The sequence below is a fragment of the Harpia harpyja genome, chromosome 4 (assembly GCF_026419915.1).
Source record: "Harpia harpyja isolate bHarHar1 chromosome 4, bHarHar1 primary haplotype, whole genome shotgun sequence".
Classification (NCBI taxonomy): Eukaryota; Metazoa; Chordata; class Aves; order Accipitriformes; family Accipitridae; genus Harpia; species Harpia harpyja.
This window is the reverse complement of record NC_068943.1, coordinates 65006104-65028184: the sequence shown is the minus strand read 5'-3', so window position 1 is coordinate 65028184 and position 22081 is coordinate 65006104. Positions and strand designations below refer to the sequence as shown.

Genomic DNA, 22081 nt, shown 5'->3' with positions numbered 1-22081 from the left:
TCCCTTCCTTACCCCTTGTGGTGGGTTGATCCTGGCTGGGTGCCAGTTGCCCCCCAAAGCCACTCTATTACTCCCCTCCTCGGCTGGACAGGGCAGAGAAAATATAATGAAAGGCTCCTGGGTCAGTATAAGGACAGGGAGAGATCGTTCACCAATTACTGTCACGGGCAAAACAGACTCAACTTGGGTATATTAGTTTAATTTATTATCAATCAAATCAGAGGAGGGTAATCAAAAATAAAAACTAAATATTAAAACACCTTCCCCCCACCCCTCCCTTCTTCCCAGGCTTAACTTTACTCCTGAATTCTCTCCCTCCTTCGCCCCCAGTAGTGCAGGGTTACGGGGAATGGGGGTTGTGATCAGTTCATCACATGTTGGCTCTGCCACTCCTTCCTCCTCAGGGGGAGGACTCCTCACACTCTTCCCCTGCTCCAGCATGGGGTACCTCCCATGGGAGACAGGCCTCCACGAACTTCTCCAATGTGGGTCCTTCCCACGGGCTGCAGTTCTTCACAAACTGCTCAAGTAGGACCAGCAACTACACTAACACACAGTAAGGTTTGTACTATAACTTCATGTACAAAGTGCGGGTCCCTTCCATGGGCTGCAGTCCTTCAGGCACAGACTGCTCCAGCGTGGGTCCCCCGTGGGGTCACAAGTCCTGCCAGAAAACCTGCTCCAGCGTGGGCTCCTCTCTCCACAGGGCCACAGGTCCTGCCAGGAGCCTGCTCCAGCGTGGGCTTCCCACGGGGTCACAGCCTCCTTTGGGCATCCCCCTGCTCCGGTGTGGGGTCCTCCCTGGGCTGCAGGTGGATATCTGCTATACTGTGGACCTCCCTGGGCTGCAGGGGGACAGCCTGCCTCACCATGGTCTTCCCCATGGGCTGGGGGGAAATCTCTGCTCCAGTGCCTGGAGCACCTCCGCCCCCTCCTTCTTCTCTGACCTTGGTGTCTGCAGGGTGGCTTCTCTCACATATTCTCACTCCCCTCTTCGGCTGCAGTTGCTGTTGCGCGGGTTCTTCTTTCCCCCTTCTTAAATACGTTATCCCAGATGTGCTACCATCATCACTGATGGGCTCGGCCTCGGCCAGTGGTGGGTCTGTCTTGGAGCCGGCTGGCATTGGCTCTGTCAGACATGGGGGAAAGCTTCTAGCAGCTTCTCACAGAAGCCACCTCTGTAGCCCCACCCACTACCAAAACCTTGCCATGCAAACCCAATACACCTCTTAACCAAAAGAGTAGTTTTCTGTAACAGTACTATTTTTGCCAAGCAAGGTGGTTAGCCTTTTACTCAGACCTGTATCTGGGGATGGGACCAGCAACTACACTAGCACACAGTAAGTTTTGTACTATAACTTCATGTACAAAGCATGAGAGACTACAGTATTAGGAGAAAAAAACCTAAAACAAACAACTTACCTCGCAAATGCAGTAACTGTCTCTAGCTTTCTCTTTTCTTAAGGGTCTCAGAATGTTCAAATATATTTAAGAAAGTGAGAAGCTCATGGTTTTTCTTCTTTTACCTCATTCAGAGCTCCACCTAAACTTAGGCCCTCTCCTTTTACTGATGAAGGTTAATGACTCTCCTTTCCATCCCAAACTATCAGGGTACCTCTCCCAGCCTGAGAGCCGACCGGCTGTCATGCAGAAGCTGGTCTGCATTCCTGTCCATTAGGCTAGTTTTCTCAGGGTGCATATCAGATCACATATGCATTAGACAAACGCAAGTAAGAGAGCATGAGAGGTCATCTGCCAATGCAGCAGCTACAGCAGAGCAGCTGTTACACTGAAAACACTGCAACTTTTGAGACCTGCTCATCAGCTCACAACCCCATCTTCCTAATCTGTCCTTGCTACCTTTCTCCCTTTATTTTCTTTTACCTTATGATTCAGGCAGGTACCTTCTTCGGCCTCAACTAAACCTGTTGTCTTTGATTTGGTGGTTGACTTCTAAGTAGTGCTCATTGCTGCTGCTCTAGTGGAGAGGTGACCACCCTAATCAGCTGCTCATAGACCAATAACAGCATCTGGTGCTACCATGATTTCCATGGTGCATTATTTATCTACTTCCTTCAGGATTCAGTGCAAGGGTAATTACTGGTTATGTAGCACAAGCATTTAAAAGAGCTTTAATCCTAGGATATAGATAATTTACTAGGTAGTGGGACATTTTGTTTCTCTTCTGGAACAAGTGATAGAAGTCTCTGATAAAAGCACAGCTTAGACTGCTTCACGTCTCATTGCTTCAGTTCTCTGGCTCCTGGAACTGTGAATTTGGAAAGAATGGGTAGCTGAGGAGAATCAAAATGGGCAGAAATTTGAAATGACTGCTAGAGAGTTAGGAGTGACACTCCTGAAGATCAAAATTTGTATTTTTACCACAGGTCTGAATGAGAAGATCACTGAACTTCCTGACAGATTCACGGGATGTATAGAAACTAAATGATCACTAATGAGCACCTTTTTTTTGGGGGGGGGGGGGGGGGGGAGTGGTGTCTGATTATTTGTACCTTTTGAAGGTGAAGACAGCTAGTGCTTTTAATCACTGGGGAAAAGCTCTGGTTAGAGATAACTTCTTTGTGTCTGGATTTCTCTTTGTGATAGCATTTAAAGAAAAGGTGGTGCTACCTTTGAAACAAGCCTTTCCTAAGAGTATTCTTATACAGCCTCATACAGACTCCAAACTTGTTCCGACACTTATCTACCTTAGTTTTTCAAAGGACCTCGGGCAGTATTTTAAAGCCAAAACCCTGAAAGTCTGGAAGGTAGCCTGCCTTGTGAGAAAGCACGTAGCGAACTGCAATGACCGTCATGATGAATCAGAGGAGTAGGCATTTCAGACCATGTGAGGTGATGGTCCTGTACCTACTTCTGCAATGACAGCAAAACCCCAAAGAGCGCTACTGCACATGCACTCGAAGGCACAACTCTGTGACACTAAAGATAGCTATCACTAAGTGATAGTTAAAAAACAAACAAGCAAACAAGCAAGCAAAAGGCTGCGGAAACTTGTCCCACAATCTGAGAAGTTGTTTATCTTGTCAAGACCTTTCTCACAGAGAGGCATGTGACTACCACTTGGGCTGAGCATGAAAAGGGGTGCAAAGGAGGAAGTTACAAGATGCTTTACATGATAATGGCCAATTTTTTTCTTTTTCTTTTCCAGTGTGTAACAATTCAAGACAAGGAAAAAATTTAGCAAGTTTGTAATGTTTTGGTGGGGATGGACTTCACTGGCTGCACAGTGAGAGCAGCTCCTGCTGGGAGGTGTGTACAGGGGTTCTGGTGGCACAGGCAGAAGGTATGCTGGGGACAGCTCTCATAACCGGAATTACATTTCCTTAATTTCTCTGTGGAGAGCTGACTTAATTTTTATTCACTGTTTTCACCTTTCATAATGTTCTGTTAAGTCTCTGCAGTATTGTCGTTACAAAAAACAACCTTATTAAGCTCTGCTGATGTGACACTTACCTTAGGCACACTGTCAGCCCTTGATAGGACTGTCAGAATACCTAACATCTATCCAGGGCTGGTGATTCCTTGTTCTCACTTACTTTTGTGTAAAATACCATTTCAGTTGTAGAATCATAGAATTATTTACGTTGGAAAAGACCCTTAAGATCAAGTCCAACCATTAATGTAACACTGCCAAGCCCACCACTAAACCATGCCCTTAAGTGCCACATCTACATGTCTTTTAAATACCTCCAGGGAATGTGACTCAACCACTTCCCAGGGCAGCCTGTTCCAATGCTTGACAACCCTTTTGGTGAAGAATTTTTTCCTAATATCCAGTCTAAACCTTCCCTGGTGCAGCCTGAGGTCGTTTCCTCTCGTCCTATTGTCATGTGCTAGAAAATGTGTTATGTGTCAGAAAATACCATGCAAGCATGCTGCCATTCAGGAAGTTAAAATCCACATGCCAGTGAGTGGCCAATATTTCAAACAAGACAGTTAAGCACTTGTTGGTTGTGAAGCTCGTTACTGCACTCGTATTAATCACAAAGGTCAGTCTGTGAGTATAGTGTTGCTACATAATGTGAGTGTAGTTTCACAATCCATTTTCTTCAGCCTTAGCGCAGCTGGGAGCAGATGTTGGCTCTCTAACCCGCACTGACCCTATACCCCACAGCACCACTTCATCACCTGTGGGGACACCATAATTTCTGAGACCGTACCAGTGAGGTGTTTTCTTCAGCATCCAGTGCTGAATTGCAATATCTCCCCTCTCCTCGCTACTCATTCCCTCTTGCGCAGAAAATCGTGCTGTCTCCTCAGTTTTGCAAATGCAGATCGCAAGAAAAGCAATTCCTCCTCCACACCTTTCTCCAGGAAGTGGGATAGGAAATAAACAGCGAGGGAGCAGCTGAAGTTACATTTTCCAGGAGAGGCGTGAGAAAGGGGAAGAATAATGGCTCTAGCAAGCAGCTCTGTTTCCTCCTTTCTGTCTCTTTGAAAGCCTGGGAAGAAGCATGTGTGTCAAGGAACCCTCAAGCTGCCTCCATTTTAGGTCTAGATAAAGTGTGATTTGTAGAACCTTGGACAGGAGCTTAAAAAGCTGCTACATCCGCCTTACAGCTGGGGAAGTGTGTAGCAGAAGAGGTTTCTTCTGTGTCCTTCTCCTCATCTGGCCCAGGGTGGCCTTGAGGTTGAATGGTTAAGGTGCAGAACCATCTGGCACTGGGACACTGGGTGGGAGGCATAGGAACAGGAGGGTGGAACGAGCTGCGATCTCCATCTTGCTTGGCAGCATTTCATTTGATTCTTTGAAGTGGATATAAATTTAGGTTGCTTGCACGAAGGAATAAAATCTCTCAGCATAAATTAGGATTCCTTTCCGCGTATGAATTCAAAGCACCATTTCTGAAAAACTCCACAGGATGAACGCTTTGCGTTTTTTGAGAAATGGGGAGAGAGCAGAACTCCCAACATGACAAGGAGGAGGAGGGGGATGCTTTTTCAGCGGCTGGGGCTGACAGGGATGACACAGTACCGGCACTTAAAACAAAACCCACAAAATTAACAAGGCCAGGGCATGGCGGAGGCGAACGTCCCCACCGCCACCGCCGCGGCCCCCGCCGCCTTCCTGGCTCCGGCCTCCTCCCCTGCCCGGGCGCCGCTCCCCCCTCCCCTCCCGCGGCGCCCCTCAGGCGGCCCCGCCCCTGCGCGGCTGTCCGCCCGGCAAGCCCGCCGCTGCCCGGCAGTGACCCGCCGCGCCGCCGCCCGCCCCCGCCCCGCCCGCCCTCCTTCCCGCCGGGGGCGGGGCCGCCCGCCCCTTCCCGGCCGTGCCCGCGGGGAGCGCGGCGCGCAGGCGCCGGAGCGGAGCGCAGTCGAGCCGAGCCGAGCGGAGAGCGGGCCGGAGCTTGGGTGGTCCCCGCGTGCGCGTCCCCAACAGCCGCCGGGCGCCATGCGGGTGCTGCTGGCTCTCCTGGCGCTCGCGGCGCTGCTGGCACCCCGCCGGAGCGTGGCCTCCCGCGGGGACCAGCCGCCCGCAGGTAACGGGCGGGGCCGGGACGGGGGGCCGGGACGGGGGCCGGGACGGGACGGGCAGGCAGGCCGCCCACCCCCCCGCCCGGGTCCCCTGAGGAGCGCGGAGCGGGGCGGTGGGCCCGGAGCTGGCGGCGCCGCCGCCGGTGCTTCGCCCTCTCCCGGAGTCGTTCGTGACCGAGCGCCGCCGGGGCCGCGGTGGGTCCCCCGGCCTCGCGTCCCTGCCGCCGCCCTCCGTAGGCACAGGGAGCCGGAGGGGAAGCGGCGGGACCCGCCTTGCCCCCTGGAGGGCGAGCAGCCGGGTGCCGGCGAGGGAACCGAGTCTGGCTTCGTTCAGCTTCGTACCCCAATCCCCCCAGCCCCCGGGCCTGTGCTGTGTTGTCCCGCCGAGGTGACCCGGTACCGGTTGAGCTCTCTCTTGGGTTGCGAGATTAAACTTTGCCGTGGAAGTGATCTGGTGGCATACTAATTAGTTCTGGTAGCACCGCACTGTCAGCGCATTTGGAGACCTATCTCTGCTGTCCGGTTACTGTTATGGGCATAACCCCTGACTTTATCACAGCTGTAATAAATGGTTACAGTCATTTACGGTAAGAGTGGCTGATAGCAGCCGTTATTTTAGGTGTTTGTACATTTCGTCACATAAAGCAAGAGCAGGGTGTGCATCAAACAGGCCTATTCCACTGTACTTTATAAACGCATATGTTCAAAAAAGCAGAGAAACAGGGAATTGCAATGCAAAGATGGGGGAGTGCAAGACGGGGGAGTCCAAACAAGGTGTCAGGATCATGGCCTTGACCACAGGTGTGGGGACACATTTCAGCCAAGCACTGGTAGGGAGGAGGGTGGCCTGCCAGCAAAGAACAGTCTTGTCTCTCTTTGGGAAGAGTCGGTGCAAGTAAATCATGAAAGAAATACTCAGTCTGGTTTACAAGTTTCACTTCAAACTGGAACAGCTCATTAAAACCAGAGATTGCTCTCTAATAGCTCAGGTCAAAAGAGAATGCGGATTTAATTTTTAACAATATTGTGAGCAGTATACAGGGTGTTGCATGTTACGCCCTTTATGAAAGGGCTTGAGATAGGAAGCATGTCCACACATTAGATAAATGCAGCAGCACTCTCTTGAGCTTTACCCAGCAGTACTCTCCTGAGCTTTACCAACAAAGCAAGATCCATTTACCTAAAATGCTGCTTGCAGCTGGTTGCAGAAACACTGATGATGTGCCCAGGCACCTCGGATTCTGCAAATGCGTAATGCAGATTCACTAGGACTTCTTGCCGTTTAGATCCATGGCCAGGTGGAGTGACCGAACTTGATTGCCCTTGGGGATGGGCCACACCGTATGGGACTTTGGAAGACTACTTCGGTTTACCTGATGTGGACTAGGAGCAGTAAAAATGGTGATCTGTCTGCTGACTTGTCCCTTGGTAGTTTACATCTTGAGTCCAGTTTGTTCGACTTGGTGGCTGATTGTTAACCAGTAAACCTTGCAGGGAAACTCCCTTTTTCACATTTCAGCAGTAAGGAGGCTGGATGTGTTAAATACTGTCTCTTGAGATCTGACTTCACCTCTTTTAAGTGCATGCTTTTATTGCCGATAGAATGTGCTACTTCTACATGGCATTAAGCAATTTTAAGGTAAAAACACAATACCAGTAAATCACTTAGCGTAAAACAAACCTGCCATAATCCAGCCTAGTCCAGCACAACAGTTACCTCCGTGTAAGACTACAGAACGGTGCTGTGGTGTAGTTGATGTGGCAGGCTGCCTAGAAGCAAAAAGCTCATTTTTCTGCATGTGAGTGCAGCAAACCCTCAGATGAAAGGAGCAGAATATACTTCTGAGGTTTTGGAAACACAGGCAGAGTTTTTCTGCTGATTTGTGCTCAGGTTGGCCACGGCCTGTATAACCATACCCTTCAGAGACTTCATAATTTAAGCAAAAACTTAGGTTTTTAGTGAACAAAAACATGATGAAGGGAATTCTAATAGATATTGCTGTGTATTAGCTGAATGAATATGCTGGTTATATCTGTAATGATGAACTAATACCATGTCCTTACTTCATTATTACATTGATGCAAGCAGACATGGTGGCTTACAGTGGAAGGATGAATGTAGAAGGGGAATTCTGAAACATGTTTATGATGCTTTCCTTTGCAATGATAGTGATTTTTTTTTTTTCTTAAGTCTTAGTAGGTCTTTCAGTGTGCCAAGCATGTAATACGTATCTCGAGGCTGAGTGTGTAATGAGGAAATGCCCACTCATCTTCGTCTTCTGTTGTAGGACACAATTTTCCTTAGAAAAGCCAGACAACCGAATAGCTAAACGCCCCCAGCGTTTCCTAAAGCTGGGTGCTTAAACATGTCTGCATTGGTAGGCCTGTGACTCATCAGTGGAGCTGGGCCTTGTTGATGGGAACTCTCAGTCTGCATTTAAGTATCTGGAAGAGGAGGTCCCTGGTCAAGATTATAGTAGCAGAAGATTTGGAGACTGTGATAGTTCAGGTGCTTATTGCACATTGAAAGCAAGATTTCCAAGGTGATATATGTACTTCATTTTTGCAGCTGTCTTCCTGTTGCGTGTGATGATCTTGGTGGTCTTGATTTGTTCTTTTATGGTTCAGATTATTGGCAGTCATAGCAGTTGTCTGTCCAGCTGCAAAAAAACCAGATGATAGAAAGTGTTGTATTTAGATATCATCTGTTATAATGACTTCTCAGCTACAACAACAGGGAAGAATAGTCATAAAATAGATAAAACAATATTTAGCTTCTACTGTTACAGCAGTTTTTAAAATGTCCATGTTGTGCAAGTTACTGTAGTTTTTTTTAAGATGGTGATCCAGGTCTTCTGCTCCTCTCGGTACAGCATACCACCTTGCGGAGATTTTTATCGTAAACACTGATTTTAAAAGCTCTGTGGAAGTGTCAAACCTCTGAGCCCTGAGAAGATAAAAACCTGTTGTAAACAGAAGCTGTAAAAATGCACTAAATACTGTGTATAGTGTTTATTCCTGATTCCTGTGAAATCATTTAAGTTCATTTTACTAAATATTTTAAAAAAAAAAGCTTTAAATTTTACCTTAGGTTTTCATACTCCCTTCGTTTGTAAATTGAATGTGGTTTCCTTTTTGAATTTAAGATCTTTTGAGAACTTCTGGTAGAACTTTGTGCATAGAATTGCTGTTACTTGCACTAATTTAAGCTTGTTTTTAATAACTTTAAGGAAGTACCATCAAGGTATAAGAGCAACATTACAAGAGAAGTGTATGTCCTGTGTTTGTTTTGGAGGGTTAAATGTAAGTGGGTGAAGGCAAGCACATGCAAATCTTTCCACATATGCTATGTGGCTGGTGCCACTTGGAGGAAGGCTGGGTGGGTAGCAGGAACAAAATTCTTCATCACCTTGCTGCTTGGTGTTTGCTGGTCTGTCAAGCTCCTGGCCAAAACCAGCCTACAGGCAGTCTCCCCTCCAGCAGGCTGACAAGACCAGGAACTGGGCTGTTGATCTTTAGTGCCTGGCCTGCGAGAAGTGCACAGTAGAGATGGATGCATGCTAACCCAGGTGTGCTCCCCTGAAGGGGAATGCAGCAGTGGACAGAGCCCCCCCCTCTGACCGTCATTTCCCATTTCTCCCCATGGCACAAGCTTGGTGCTCTTGCAGCCTGCCCTAAGCGCTGACCCCTTCCTGCTGAAATTCCATCCTGCAGTTTTGGGCAGTGCTCCTAGCTCTCTTCTAGCCCCCAGATGGCTGTACTCTGCTTTAATACAGGCCAATTTGGTTTGATTCAGAACAGATCGAAGTAAGACTCTAAATGATTAAAGAGGACCATTCTAGAAGGAAATGCAGTGTTCAGTGTGGGAGCAGCTCGGAACACCTGGCATTTTTCAAGAGTGACCATTAGAATTTGTTGTGCTGCATGTTTGCCAAGCTTTTGAAGAACTAGTTTTACAAGGTCAGGTTGGAGGATGGCCTTGTGTAGGCCTGGTAAGATGTGGCTGAAGACAGTCATGAGTATGTGTATGGAATGTTTTTATCTTTAACTGTTCTGAGGACTAGCAAACATCCCAGCTGAGCCAGATATGCCCTCCTGTGTTAGTAGTATTGGCTGTATGCCATTAGTTCTTTCTAGGTCTTTGTTGAAACATATATAAGTTTGATTCTTTTGTGAAATAAAGGGAATCTTGCACAGAGAGCTTGAGCGCTTGATTCAGTTGCCGCATTCAGAAACAGATTCAATTATTTTTATGTGCTATTTTTCACTGTTAGCACAGACTTGCTACTCTCTGAATCCATTTTTCAGGCTACTGGCTGCCTTTTTGCCACTTCCTTTTTTCCTTTTTTCCTTTTTTCCTTTTTTCCTTTTTTCCTTTTTTTCCTTTTTTCCTTTTTTTCCTTTTTTCCTTTTTTCCTTTTTTCCTTTTTTCCTTTTTTCCTTTTTTCTTTCCTTTTTTCCTTTTTTCCTTTTTTTCCTTTTTTCCTTTTTTCCTTTTTTCCTTTTTTCCTTTTTTCCTTTTTTCCTTTTTTCCTTTTTTCCTTTTTTCCTGTTTGGGTTTTTTTCTTTTTTTCTGTTTGGGTTGTTTGTTTTTTTTTTTCATTGCTTCTGCAGGACTCTGCAGCAATACACATTCTCAGGTAGTGCAGATTTATCTGATCTTTATTCCCTTGTCTTTTCTTTCAGTGGTGGTGAAAGCTAAGGAGAATCACTTTGTTACACTTGTGAAGTCACCAAAGCTGCTACTCTTTCTGGGTGTAGTTGAAGTGGATATATGAGCTCAGATGGACCATGGGGCTGGCATAAGGAAGGTGCACCACTTTCCCAGTCAGGGACCCGGAAGGGACTGATTTGTTAGCATTGTATTTGACTGGTTTTTAACAGGCTAAATGATGAGTTACCCACTTGGCATGAATCCAAAGCAAAGTTCAAACTGTTGTCCCTCTTGGCCTGTTGAAATGGCTTAAAACTGTTTTCCTATGATGTATCACTTGGGGATATAAGGATTTCTTTGTTTTTCATGGAAATCCAAAAAAGGAGCAGACTTTCAAAAGATGTTTTTACTTGTTTTGTCACAGTTTCTTTTTAAGCTTTCAATTTGTGCTTTTAATCTGTATTTCAGTGCCCAAATAATGTTTAATAGGCACGTGCAACTTGAATGAACTCTGGTTCTTTAAGTCACTGTTGTCTCAGATAGCTGTACCATAGAGTCTGCATTGTGGACTCATCTGGCCCTGTTCTGTTACATGCATTATTGCACTTGCAGTTAAATTCCACTTCTGTGAACAGGGGTGACAAATGCCTCTGTGTGTACAGTAATGCCTCGTGCCCTCTGCCAGAATGAGGGAAGGAACTTTGGTGTTGCACAAGATACAAACATCAGTTTAAAGGCTGTCTCGTTTTTACATCTCTGAAGTGTCCCATTCTCCAGTTCATTGATTTAATTTTTGCTCTTGGGTGATGCGTTGCTGAGGCTCAGTGAACAGGTGGGACATCTACTCCTATAAAAAAATATTAAGTCCTTCTGTATATGCTTTAAAAATAGATTTTATTGAATATATGGCTGCTTCAAACTTGTATTTCACGAGTACGTTCCATAGGTAGTATTGTTCAGGAGCATTTATATAGTGAACAAGATAGCTTGAAACCAGACTAGTACAGAAATCTTTCTTGGTGTGCATGTGTCTGCTGAGATTTGTGAAAGATGTGTAGTGTGGTGGTTTGGATTTGGGGAAGTAAATGTACAAAACAAGTTAGACTTGTAGATACAAACTAACATTTTCTGGTTTGATGGATGTTTTTGAAGCAGAACTATTATCGTATATTGTGTGCAACTAGTGGATTAGTTCTATGAGTTATCTTCCTTAGTCTTAGAAGATACAACTAGGTACACTTGTTCCTGTTACTTTGAAAAAAACAAAAAAAACCCCTTATTACTTAGCCGCCTGAAACCAAGCACCAGATATTTGCAGTAAAGCAAAAGTCTTCTGGTAGCATTTGGTTTTCAATTTCCTCCCACATGTATTTCCTTCCTGTTCGCTATGCAGGTTTGCTGAAGATGTAAATGTCTCCAAAACTTAAATACATTAGTTAAGATAATTGCACATTGAGAAGATATTTGATTATATATATATATATAAACACACACCACAGTGGTCATACCTGCTGAGGTCTTTGCCACCAGTATGGCAGCAGTAGTTAGTCTGCATTGTTTGTATATGAACAAATAAATATTCACATTTCTCTCTGAGTTATTATGTATGTTGGTTATAAACTGATGCAAGTGTGAGTTTGCTCAGATAAACTGTGTGGTTGCTTTCCCGTGTCTGTTCTCTATTAAGTGCTCAACTTCTGTGTCACCCTGTGATCATGCTTGTGTTTGCTTTTACCCCTCCCTTACTCCTAGCTTTGCTTTCCAGTGTTGCAGTTCTTTATCCTCAAAATCCAGGCACACTTGGTTTCTTCTAGTACTCTTAAAAAAATGTAAATCTGGCTGGACTACCTTTGCCTTTTAACGCTTTATTCTCTGGACATAGAGCTGCTGTCTGAAGTTCCTCTTATGTTCTACAGTGCACATACACAATTCAATTTCTGTATTTCTGTGAAAAAATTGTTCTTGCTGACCTTTCTGTCAGTATTGCTGTCTTACAAGGCAAGGTGAACAGAGCTAACTGCAGATGGAAATCGCTGCATTTGAACTGGAGGCAAACCAGAACTTGAGTGTCCTGTATCATGCATCACGACATCATTTGCTGATCAATTTTGTTTTCACTTTTTCCACACTTAGTTTCTCACTGTTTGAATTTACACTTTGAGTGTTTCTACATGTGTGTTTATTATAAATTAGAAGGAGTTTTATGTTTAAAGAGTACCATTGCGGCACTAGCCACTGTCATCTTCCTCCAGTTGTGCCTGCTGAACAACATAGAACAGGGTGTACATGTTTAAAAAATTAATGCTTCATTATGGGTTAGGTAAACAGTATTCACATAAAGTATTATGGCATATTAACTGGCAATATGCAGAAATAGCATCTATGAAGATTAGATGTTATCACACTGAAAATCTGCAGTGTTCTTTATGGTCTGTAATATTGATGCTGGAGTGAAATGAGTCTGGGGTGTCCCAAGGCTCTGCCTCTGCACTGGCTGGAGGAGAAATCATTAGAAGTCAGATAGACAGCCCGAGTAAAGGGGCTGTGAGCTGGACAAGGAAGACCATTTGATTGATTGAGGAGGGGCATGCAAGGGAGATAACAAACCTGAAGAAAGGCACTTGTCTGACCAAGTGTTAAAAGTAGACTTTCCATGGGTGATCACAAGCTGATCCATTTTCCGTGCCTGTTTTGAGGTCCTTTGGTCTGAACTGTTGCAGTGCTGAGCACTCATTTCTGCATCTTCAGCTGCTGTCACTTGCGCTAAGGTTCTGTGTACTATTGCTAAATGACCTGAAGAGCAAGGTCCTCGGCCACTCAAATTGGTTAGGCAAGATTTGCAGGCAGAGATAGTCTTCCATGAAAATAACCAGTGTAATTAGGGGAAGGGGATGAGCTTTCAGGCTTTCTTTGGCTTTAAAGTAGAACCAGCAAACCTCAAAAATAAATACAAGCTGAGAACAATTTACATTTGACTTTACTACATATCCATTAGAGCACTTGAGAGACAAGATGACTGGTGCCTGTAGAGAGTAAGGGAAGTGGTAGAAGGAGTAGTAAGGTGTCATCCCTTAGAAAAAGAGAGGGAGATAATTCTTCCTCTGTGAAACATGGAGAGGTTAATGAGGTGAGAGGAGGTGTGCTGTAAACCTGTTTCTTTACTGGCTTTTGTTTCTAAGTAGAGTTATGACTTTTAGCTTCTGAGCTCATGCTGAAAGGTGTCCTTTAGGTTTGTCTTGAGGATATGGAGTGAAAGATCAGAGAGGGAGATAGTGCTTGACTAACTTGATCACTGAAAGCAAAGTTGTTAAAAGTGAGGATGAAAACAATGAGCTGATGGTATGTGTAAACTCATTCCTGTAAGTGATCAAGGCCAACTTGCAGTGCTGTTGGAGATCTTGACATGGTGGTGGTGACGTTCTTGGTGGCTGGTAAGGTGATTTATATGGTGCTATAATTTGTGAAGAAATTGTCTTTTCATGAGGAAAGCTTGTTTTCTGCTAGGTACTTTGTAGTCTCAGACCTGGAGCATGTTAAAAATCATCTCTAGATGGAAGAGCAGAGAATTAGGTTGAGTAGTCTTTTATGGAGCTGTGGAGGAGTGACTTGGCAGATTCTTTTTAGTTCTAGTTGATAGCTCAGCACTCACAAATACTTCAGAGTATTACATTCCTGTGCCACTCCTCTCCTGATTTATACTTGTGCCCAGTGTTACTCTGTCCCAGGTGCAGAATCGAGCATTTGGACTTGTTAAATTTTATCCCGTTAATTACTGCCCAATACTCCAATCTATCTAGATCCCTCTGCAAGGCCTCTCATACCTTGAGAGAGTCAACAGCACCTCCCAGTTTAGTATCATCAGCAAATTTGCTAATGGTGTGTTCAACTCCTGCATCCAGATCATTGGTAAAAATACTGAACAGAACAGGTCCTAGAATTGAGCCCTGAGGAACACTGCTGATGACCGACCGGTCACCACCCAGATGTAGCCTCATTCACTACAACTCTTTGAGCCCTGCTGTTCAGCCAGTTCTTCACCCAGATCACCAGGTACCTGCTCATCTCACAGCTGGACAATTTGTCCAGAAGAATGCTGTGAGGGACAGTATCAAAAGCCTTAGAAAAATCCAGCAAAACTGCATCCACTGCCTTCTCTTCATCCACTAGGCAGGTGACCTTATCATAAAAGGATATTAAATTGATTAAACAGGACTTTGCCTTTGTAAACCCATGATGACTATGTGTGATGATCATATTGTTCTTTAAATGTCTTTCAGTAACACCCAGTATGATCTCCGTAATTTTTCCAGGTGCTGAGGTTAGACTAACAGGTCTGTAGTCTCCTGGGTCTTCCCTCACACCCTTTTTGTAAATTGGAATAGTCCTTTCCAGTCAGCAGGGACCTTCCCAGACCTTTGGTAGGTGATCAAGAGGGGTCCTACTGTCACATCTGCTGGCTCCTTCAGTGCTCTGGGGTGAATCCCATCAGGCTGCATGGACTTGTGAACATTCAGCTGATACAGCTGGCCGCTTACAGTTTCAGTGTCCACACGTGGTAAGTCACTGTTCCTGCACTTGGGGTCCTCTGACTCAGAGGACCAGGCATCCCAAGGTCTATCAGTATTATTAAAGACTGAGGCAAATAAACCCCAACCAAACAAAAAAACCCCCCCACATTGAATGATTCTGCTTTTTCTTCATCCCTATTAGTCAGGTGACCATCTTCAGCAAGTATTGGTCCAATGTTTTCCTTAGACCTCCACTTGCTATTAACGTACTTAAAAAAGCCCTTCCTGTTATCTGAAACAACACTGGCCGCTTTCAACTCTACTTCAGCTTTGGCCTTTTGTGCCTTCTCCCTGTGAACCATGACTCTAATCCTCCCACAAAGCCTGACCTTGGTTCCAGACATCATTCAATTTCTTTTTCCTTCTGAGCTCCACAGGGAGTTCCTTGTTCAGCCAAGCTGGTCTGCCCCTCTTGCTTGACTTACAAAACCACAGGATTGCCTGCTCCTATGCTTCTAAAGGTGGTTCTTAAAAGCTGACCAGCACTCATGGACCCCTAAGCCCTCAGGAGCAGATTCCTGGGGAACACTAAGGAGCTCGCTGAGTAGCTTAAAGTTTGCTCCCTTGAAATCAAGGGTAGCAACTCTGTCTCTGTACAAAATAAAAATGTGGGGATGGGAGGAAGAATGCGGGAGGACAAAGCAAAGTGGTATGTAACTGCATAAGTAAAAGCCATGTAGCTTCTACTGGCAGTTCAAATACATTCTGGGATTTAATTTTCTGCTCTTTTGTTAAGCATAGTTTTATTTGTATAATAGTACACAAGTAAAATGTTAAGACTTGCTACACTGTGCCTTAAAACTAAGTATTTGAAGTAACATTTGTGTTCTTTGACACCTCCTCTGCCAACTTGTCACCTTTTTTTCTTGTGGTTGAGAATTTGATGATTGTGTTCCTTTTTTCCAATAACTGAAATACCACTTCTGTACATATTAAAACATAACTAAACCACAGCACCATTTGCAGAGTGATGTATGTTACGTCTGTCAAATCTTCGTGGTTAATAGCTTATCTCAGCCTCTGTGTATTACTTTCTGTAGAGTGTTGTCTTTGTGGTCTTGTTCTCAAGATGTGAAAATTGTTGACTTTCCCTCAATGTATCACAGAGTGAAGTTGAAGCGCTTGCTCTGTGAACAAGCAGCAGTCTAGAACAGGTCAATTATGAGTTACCTGTCAACTTTTCACAAAAGCTATATTAAGACAATATTAAGGATGCTAAACCAGACATTGAGAAGCTAAGAAGTAACAATTAAAATCAGTTGAGTGACCTTCATTTTCTTTCTCCTTCTGAATGCCTTGTGACAGCCTTCAATAGTTACAGGATCATGTAATTTTCCTTCCCTTGCAGCTGCTCCCCCAATATCCTTGTCACTGTTGGTGCTTAGAACAGAAGCATGCTGTATGAGGAAATTATCAGTGCTGCTTTTTATTTTTGTATTGCTTACTATGTTACCTCTGATGGTATTTACTTAAATGTACTTCAAATGCTTTCCTGTATATGGAACTACATTACAGCTTCAGTGTTCAAATTCCTTACAAATGTTAGTAGTTTATTATTATTATCACAGCTTTCTAAAAATACTGCTGGAGAGGTAAAAATGGCATTGTCAGAAATTCACGTTGAATCCAGGCTTTCCCCAGCAGGCCTGTTGTCTTTTGGCAAGGCTGAGTCAGGAGACAGTAGGATTCAGTAGGGCTCCCCTGGAGCACAGACCCAGATCAGAAGATCAGGATGTAGATGAAGGCCTGTCCAGGGGGGTGCCTAGGCTGAGTCAGTCAGCCCCATGCGTTCCGACAGCCTCTGTTAAGAGAAAAAGGAGGGTAATTGTTGTAAGCGATTCCCTTCTGAGGGGGATGGAGGGCCCAATATGCAGACCTGACCCATCCCACAGGGAAGTCTGCTGCCTCCCTGGGGCCTGGGTAAAAGACATTACTAGGAAACTCCCTGGTCTGGTTAGGCCCTCTGATTATTACCTGCTATTAGTTGTGCAGGTTGGCAGTGATGAGATTGCAGGGAGAAATCCAAAGGCAATCAAAAGGGACTTCAGGGCACTGGGGCGATCAGGAGCACAGGTAGTGTTTTCCTCAATCCCTTCAGTGGCAGGGAAATATACTGAAAGGAACAGGAAAACACCCCTGATTAATATGTGGCTCAGAGGCTGGTGCCATCCATGGAATTTGGGGGTTTTTGATCATGGGGAAGTTTACATGGCGCTGGGCTTGCTGGCAACAGATGGAGTCCAGCTATCTCAAAGGGGGAAAAGGATTCTTGCTCATGAGATGGCGGGCCTCACAGAGAGGGCTTTAAACTAGGTTTGAAGGGGGAAGGGGATAAAACTCGGCTCACCAGAGATGAGCCTGGGGGCAGCATGCCAGTGTTGGGGGTGGAATTGATAGCCCAGCTCAAGTGCATCTATGCCAATGCACGTGGCATGGGCAATAAACAGGAGCAGAACAATGGCTACCAAACAGCCATTGTGCAGCAGGATAGCTATGACTTGGTCGCTATCACAGAAATATGGTGGCATGACTCCCATGACTGGAGTGCTGCAGTGGAGGGCTATAAGCTCTTCAGAAGGGATAGGCAAGGAAGGAGAGGTGGTGGGGTGGCTCTCTACGTTAGAGAGTGTTTTGATTGTACAGAGCTACACTATTGTGATGGTAAGGTTGAGTGCTTATGGGTAAGGATGAGGGGGAAGGCTAACAAGGCAGATATCATGGGAGTCTGTTATAGACCGCCCAGCCAGGTTGAAGAGGCAGATTAAACATTCTGCAAGTGGCTGGCAGTAGTCTCACAATCGTGTGCCGTTGTTCTCGTGGGGGACTTCAACTTTCCGGACGTCTGCTGGAAATACAACACAGCAGAGAGCAAACAGTCTAGGAGGTTCCTGGAGTGTGTGGAAGATAACTTTCTGACACCGCTGGTAGGTGAGCCAACCAGGGGAGGGGCCTTGCTAGATCTACTGTTTACAAACAGGGAAGGACTGGTGGGAGGTGTGATGGTCGGAGGCCGTCTTGGGCTTAGTGACTATGAAATGATAGAATTCTCAATTCTTGGTGAGGCAAGGAAGGGGGTCAGCAAAACCACTGCTATGGACTTCCGGAGGGCAAACTTTGGCCTTTTCAGGACACTGGTTGAGAGAGTCCCTTGGGAGACGGTCCTGAAGGGCAAAGGGGTCCAGGAAGGATGGACATTCTTTGAGAAGGAAATCTTAATGGCTCAGGACCAGGCTGTTCTCATGTGCTGCAAGTCGAACTGCCAAGGAAAACGACCGGCCTGGCTGAACAGGAAGCTTTTGCTAGGAGTCAAGAAAAAAAGGAGAGTTTATCATCTCTGGAAGAAAGGGTGGGCAACTTGGGAGGAGTACAGGGATCTTGTTAGGTCATGCAGAGAGGAAATTAGAAAGGCAAAAGCTCAGCTAGAACTAAATCTGGCCACTGTCGTAAGGGACAACAAAAAATGTTTTTACAAATACGTTAACAACAAAAAGAGAGTCAAGGAGAATATCCATCCTTTACTGGATGCAGAGGGGAACATTGCCACCAAAGATGAGGAAAAGGCTGAGGTACTTAATGCCTTCTTTGCCTCAGTCTTTCGTAGTGAGACCAGTTATCCTCAGGGTACTCGGCCCCCTGAGCTGGAAGACAGGGATGGAGAGCAGAATATACCCCCCATAATCCAGGAGGAAGCAAGTTAATGACCATCTACACCACCTGGAGACTCACAAGTCCGTGGGACCAGATGGGACCCATCCAAGAGTACTGAGGGAGCTGGTGGAATAGCTTGCCAAGCCACTCTCCATCATTTATCAGCAGTCCTGGTCAACAGGGGAGGTCCCAGATGACTGGAGGCTTGCCAATGTGATGCCCATTTACAAGAAGGGTCAGAAGGAGGATCCAGGGAGCTATAGGCCTGTGAGTCTGACCTCGGTACTGAGGAAGATAATGAAGCGGTTCATCTTGAGATGCGCTCACACGGCATGTGCAGGACAACCAGGGAATCAGGCCCAGGCAGCGTGGGTTCATGAAAGGCAGGTCCTGCTTGACCAACATGATCTCCTTCTATGACCAGGTGACCCGCCTAGTGGATGAGGGGAAGGCTCTGGGTGTTGTCTGCCTGGACTTCAGTAAGGCCTTTGACACTGTCTCTCATGGCATACTCCTTGAGAAGCTGGTGTCTCATGACTTAGACAAGTGTACTCTTTGCTGGGTGAAAAACTGGCTGGATGGATGAGCCCAGAGGGTTGTGGTGAATGGAGTTAAATCCAGTTGGCGGCGGGTCACAAGTGGTGTTCCCCAGGGCTCAGTATTGGGGCCGGTTCTGTTCAACTTCTTTATCAATTATTTGGATGAGGGGATTGAGTGCACTCTCAGCAAGTTTGCAGATGACACCAAGTTGGGAGGGAGGGTTGATCTCCTCGGGGGTAGGAAGGCTCTACAGAGGGATCTGGACAGGCTGGATCGATGGGCCAAGGCCAATTGTATGAGGTTCAACAAGGCCAAGTGCCGGGTCCTGCACTTGGGTCACAGCAACCCCATGCAGTGCTACAGGCTTGGGGAAGAGTGGCTGGAAAGCTGCCCGGCAGAAAAAGACCTGGGGGTGCTGGTTGACAGCCGGCTGAATATGAGCCAGCAGTGTGCCCAGGTGGCCAAGAAGGCCAACTGCATCCTGGCCTGCATCAGAAATAGTGTGGCCAGCAGGAGCAGGGAGGTGATCGTTCCCCTGTATTTGGCACTGGTTAGACCGCACCTTGAATGCTGTGTTCAGTTTTGGGCCCCTCACGACAGGAAAGACGTTGAGGAGCTGGAGCATGTCCAGAGAAGGGCAACCAAGTTGGTGAGGGGCCTGGAGCACAAGTCTTATGAGGAGCGGCTGAGGGAGCTGGGGCTGTTCAGTCTAGAAAAGAGGAGGCTGAGGGGAGACCTTATCGCTCTCTACAACTACCTGAAAGGAGGTTGTAGTGAGGTGGGTGCTGGTCTCTTCTGTCAGGTGGTTGGAGATAGGACGAGAGGAAATGGCCTCAAGTTGTGGCAGGGGAGGTTTAGGTTGGCTACTAGGAAAAATTTCTTTACTGAAGGGGTTGTCAGGCGTTGGAACAAGCTGCCCAGGGAAGTGGTTGAGTCACCATCCCTGGAGGTATTTACAAGATGTGTAGAGGACATGGTTTAGTGGGCGTGGTGGCGTTGGGTTGATGGTTGCACTCAATGATCTTAAAGGTCTTTTCCAACCTAAACGATTTTATGATTCTATGATACTGCAGCTTTGGTATTTTCTCCACCCCACATCCCCCCAGTTTAGTTTCTGAGAAGCAAGAGAAAACTACAGGAGCTGGGCTAATCTTGAACTTCAGTAAATTCATACTATCTGTCTTGCTGGTATATCTGTATAGTACCAACATAGGAGTATAATCATCACAGCTTATAACCTGATACGGGCTATCTGATGGACTTGCTTTCAATGGGCATAGGCTATCTGAGGTTCTGGGTTGCAAACAGGAAGAAAGCTGTCTCTGTAGGAGAGAAGAATAATAAATCAGTTTGCAGGGCTCATGTGCTCATACTGGTGACAAACTAGTCCATTTGGGGGGAAGTATTTGCAATTTTTATGTGTAATTTTTCCAGTAATGTCTAGCATGTTGCCTTTTCCAAATAATTTAGAAATGTATTTGGCTGTTCTTATTTTTTACTAGGTCTGTTAATCAAAGTGCACTTGTTCTATTTCTTCTAGTGCCTTCACCAACGCAGATTGCCATAACATCTGAAAATTTCAAAACTATCTTGCATTGGCAGTACCCACCTATGTCTGAAACTCCTCGTTTTATTGTGGAAATCAAACCTTACAAGTAAGTTCTTACTCTTTTGTCATTTCCCATACCTGATATTCTCTACAAGCATATAAAAGCATTCGGTCCATGGTAAATTCTTTTGTTTCTATGTGGTGAAGTCATGTAGGGTGAAGGTTGCTAAGTGTAAATTAAGGCAAAATTTGTCAAATAACAGAATGGTTGAGATTGGTGCGGACCTCTGGAGGTCATCTGGTCCAACCCCCCTGCTCAAACAGGATCACCTAGAGCAGGTTGCCCAGGACCATGTCCAGATGGCTTTTGAATATCTCCGGGGATGGAGATTCTGCAACCTCCTTGAGCAACCTGTGCCAGTGCTCAGTCACCCTCACAGATGTTTTGTCACAGGCAGTGTATTGTAGAATCTTGTGCAGTTGAAATTGTATTAACTGTTACTTGATCTGTTTTACAGCTTAGGTTACTATAACATCGTCTCAACTTGTGTGAACATTTCAGCTCGTTTTTGTGATGTCTCAAGGGAAATACATGACCCTTTTGCCTCTCACTGGGTTCGAGTGAAAGCTGTTGTTGGGTCACAACAGTCTGAGTCTGTTGAGACAAATGAGTTTATTTTGCAAAAGCATGGTAAGTTCCATCATAAACTAAACCTTGTAGTTTTTTCCCAAAATTAAAAAAGCTAGTAATTACCCTTTCTGTTGTATTATTGTGTCTCATTCGGGAATATTGTCAAGTCAGGAGTCCAGGATGAAATGAAGCATGATGCTTGTTCAGTAGGAACTTCTGTAGTTCTGTCTCTGTAGGAACTTGTTAGCCCTGTCACTGTGGTATCTAAGTAGTTTCTTCAGAAATTCTAAAGGCAAGAAAGTGATGCTGATGGTGCACTCTGTACATCCTTCCCATATTCTTGCCTGGTATCCCAGACACCAGTTTAGGGTAGGAAACTGCCACTGGAAGCTGTGGACCTTTAGGCATCACCGAAGTAGTATTCAGGTGGTTGGTGATGCCTTGCTTGACACTATAATCCCATGTACTGACAGCTTTGGATGTCTAGATACTATCTGTCAGCTATGGGAGTCCACTGTAGCTGGATAACTAACACTCGTTCTTCATGGAAATCCTCTGGGCTGCTTCAGGAGAAGTCACAGTTTTTCACATCATATCAATATGTAAAAGTAAATTGTGTGTCTAGACTCCAGGCCAACCTGTTTAAAACAGTGGGGCAGGCCTCAGCATTTCATGGGCAGTGCAAAGCAGACACAACAGAGGGAGGAAAGACTGAGAGACTTCCTCTCATACTTGCTTCATTCTCAACATATAGCTTTCCAGCAGGACATTGCCCATGAGATTCTACCTGACTTGGGTTGTGCTTTAGATAGAGCTGGATTTCTGCATTGCTGCAGCTGAAGAAGTGGAGTCCTTCTTTTTCTGCTATGATTCCCTCCCCACCCAATAATTCCATGACTTGGAATCAGTGGCTGGTTTCTAGTGTTTGACAAAGGGACAGAAGTCACGGTAATAATGTCGAGTTTGACAATTTGCAGAAAATTGGTAGCCATGTATGG

At 45.5% G+C, this 22081-nt stretch overlaps 1 protein-coding gene across 1 annotated transcript in view; it reads left to right on the top strand.

The window, feature by feature from the left end:
• The first annotated feature begins 5315 nt into the window (after positions 1-5315).
• Positions 5316-22081, top strand: part of IFNGR1 (interferon gamma receptor 1) — a 32256-nt gene continuing 15490 nt past the window's right edge. The window contains exons 1-3 of the mRNA XM_052784480.1: positions 5316-5498; positions 20444-20558; positions 20971-21143. Of these exons, the coding sequence (XP_052640440.1) occupies positions 5411-5498; positions 20444-20558; positions 20971-21143 (376 nt within the window). The 5' untranslated portion in view covers positions 5316-5410. The remainder of the gene's footprint in view (positions 5499-20443; positions 20559-20970; positions 21144-22081) is intronic.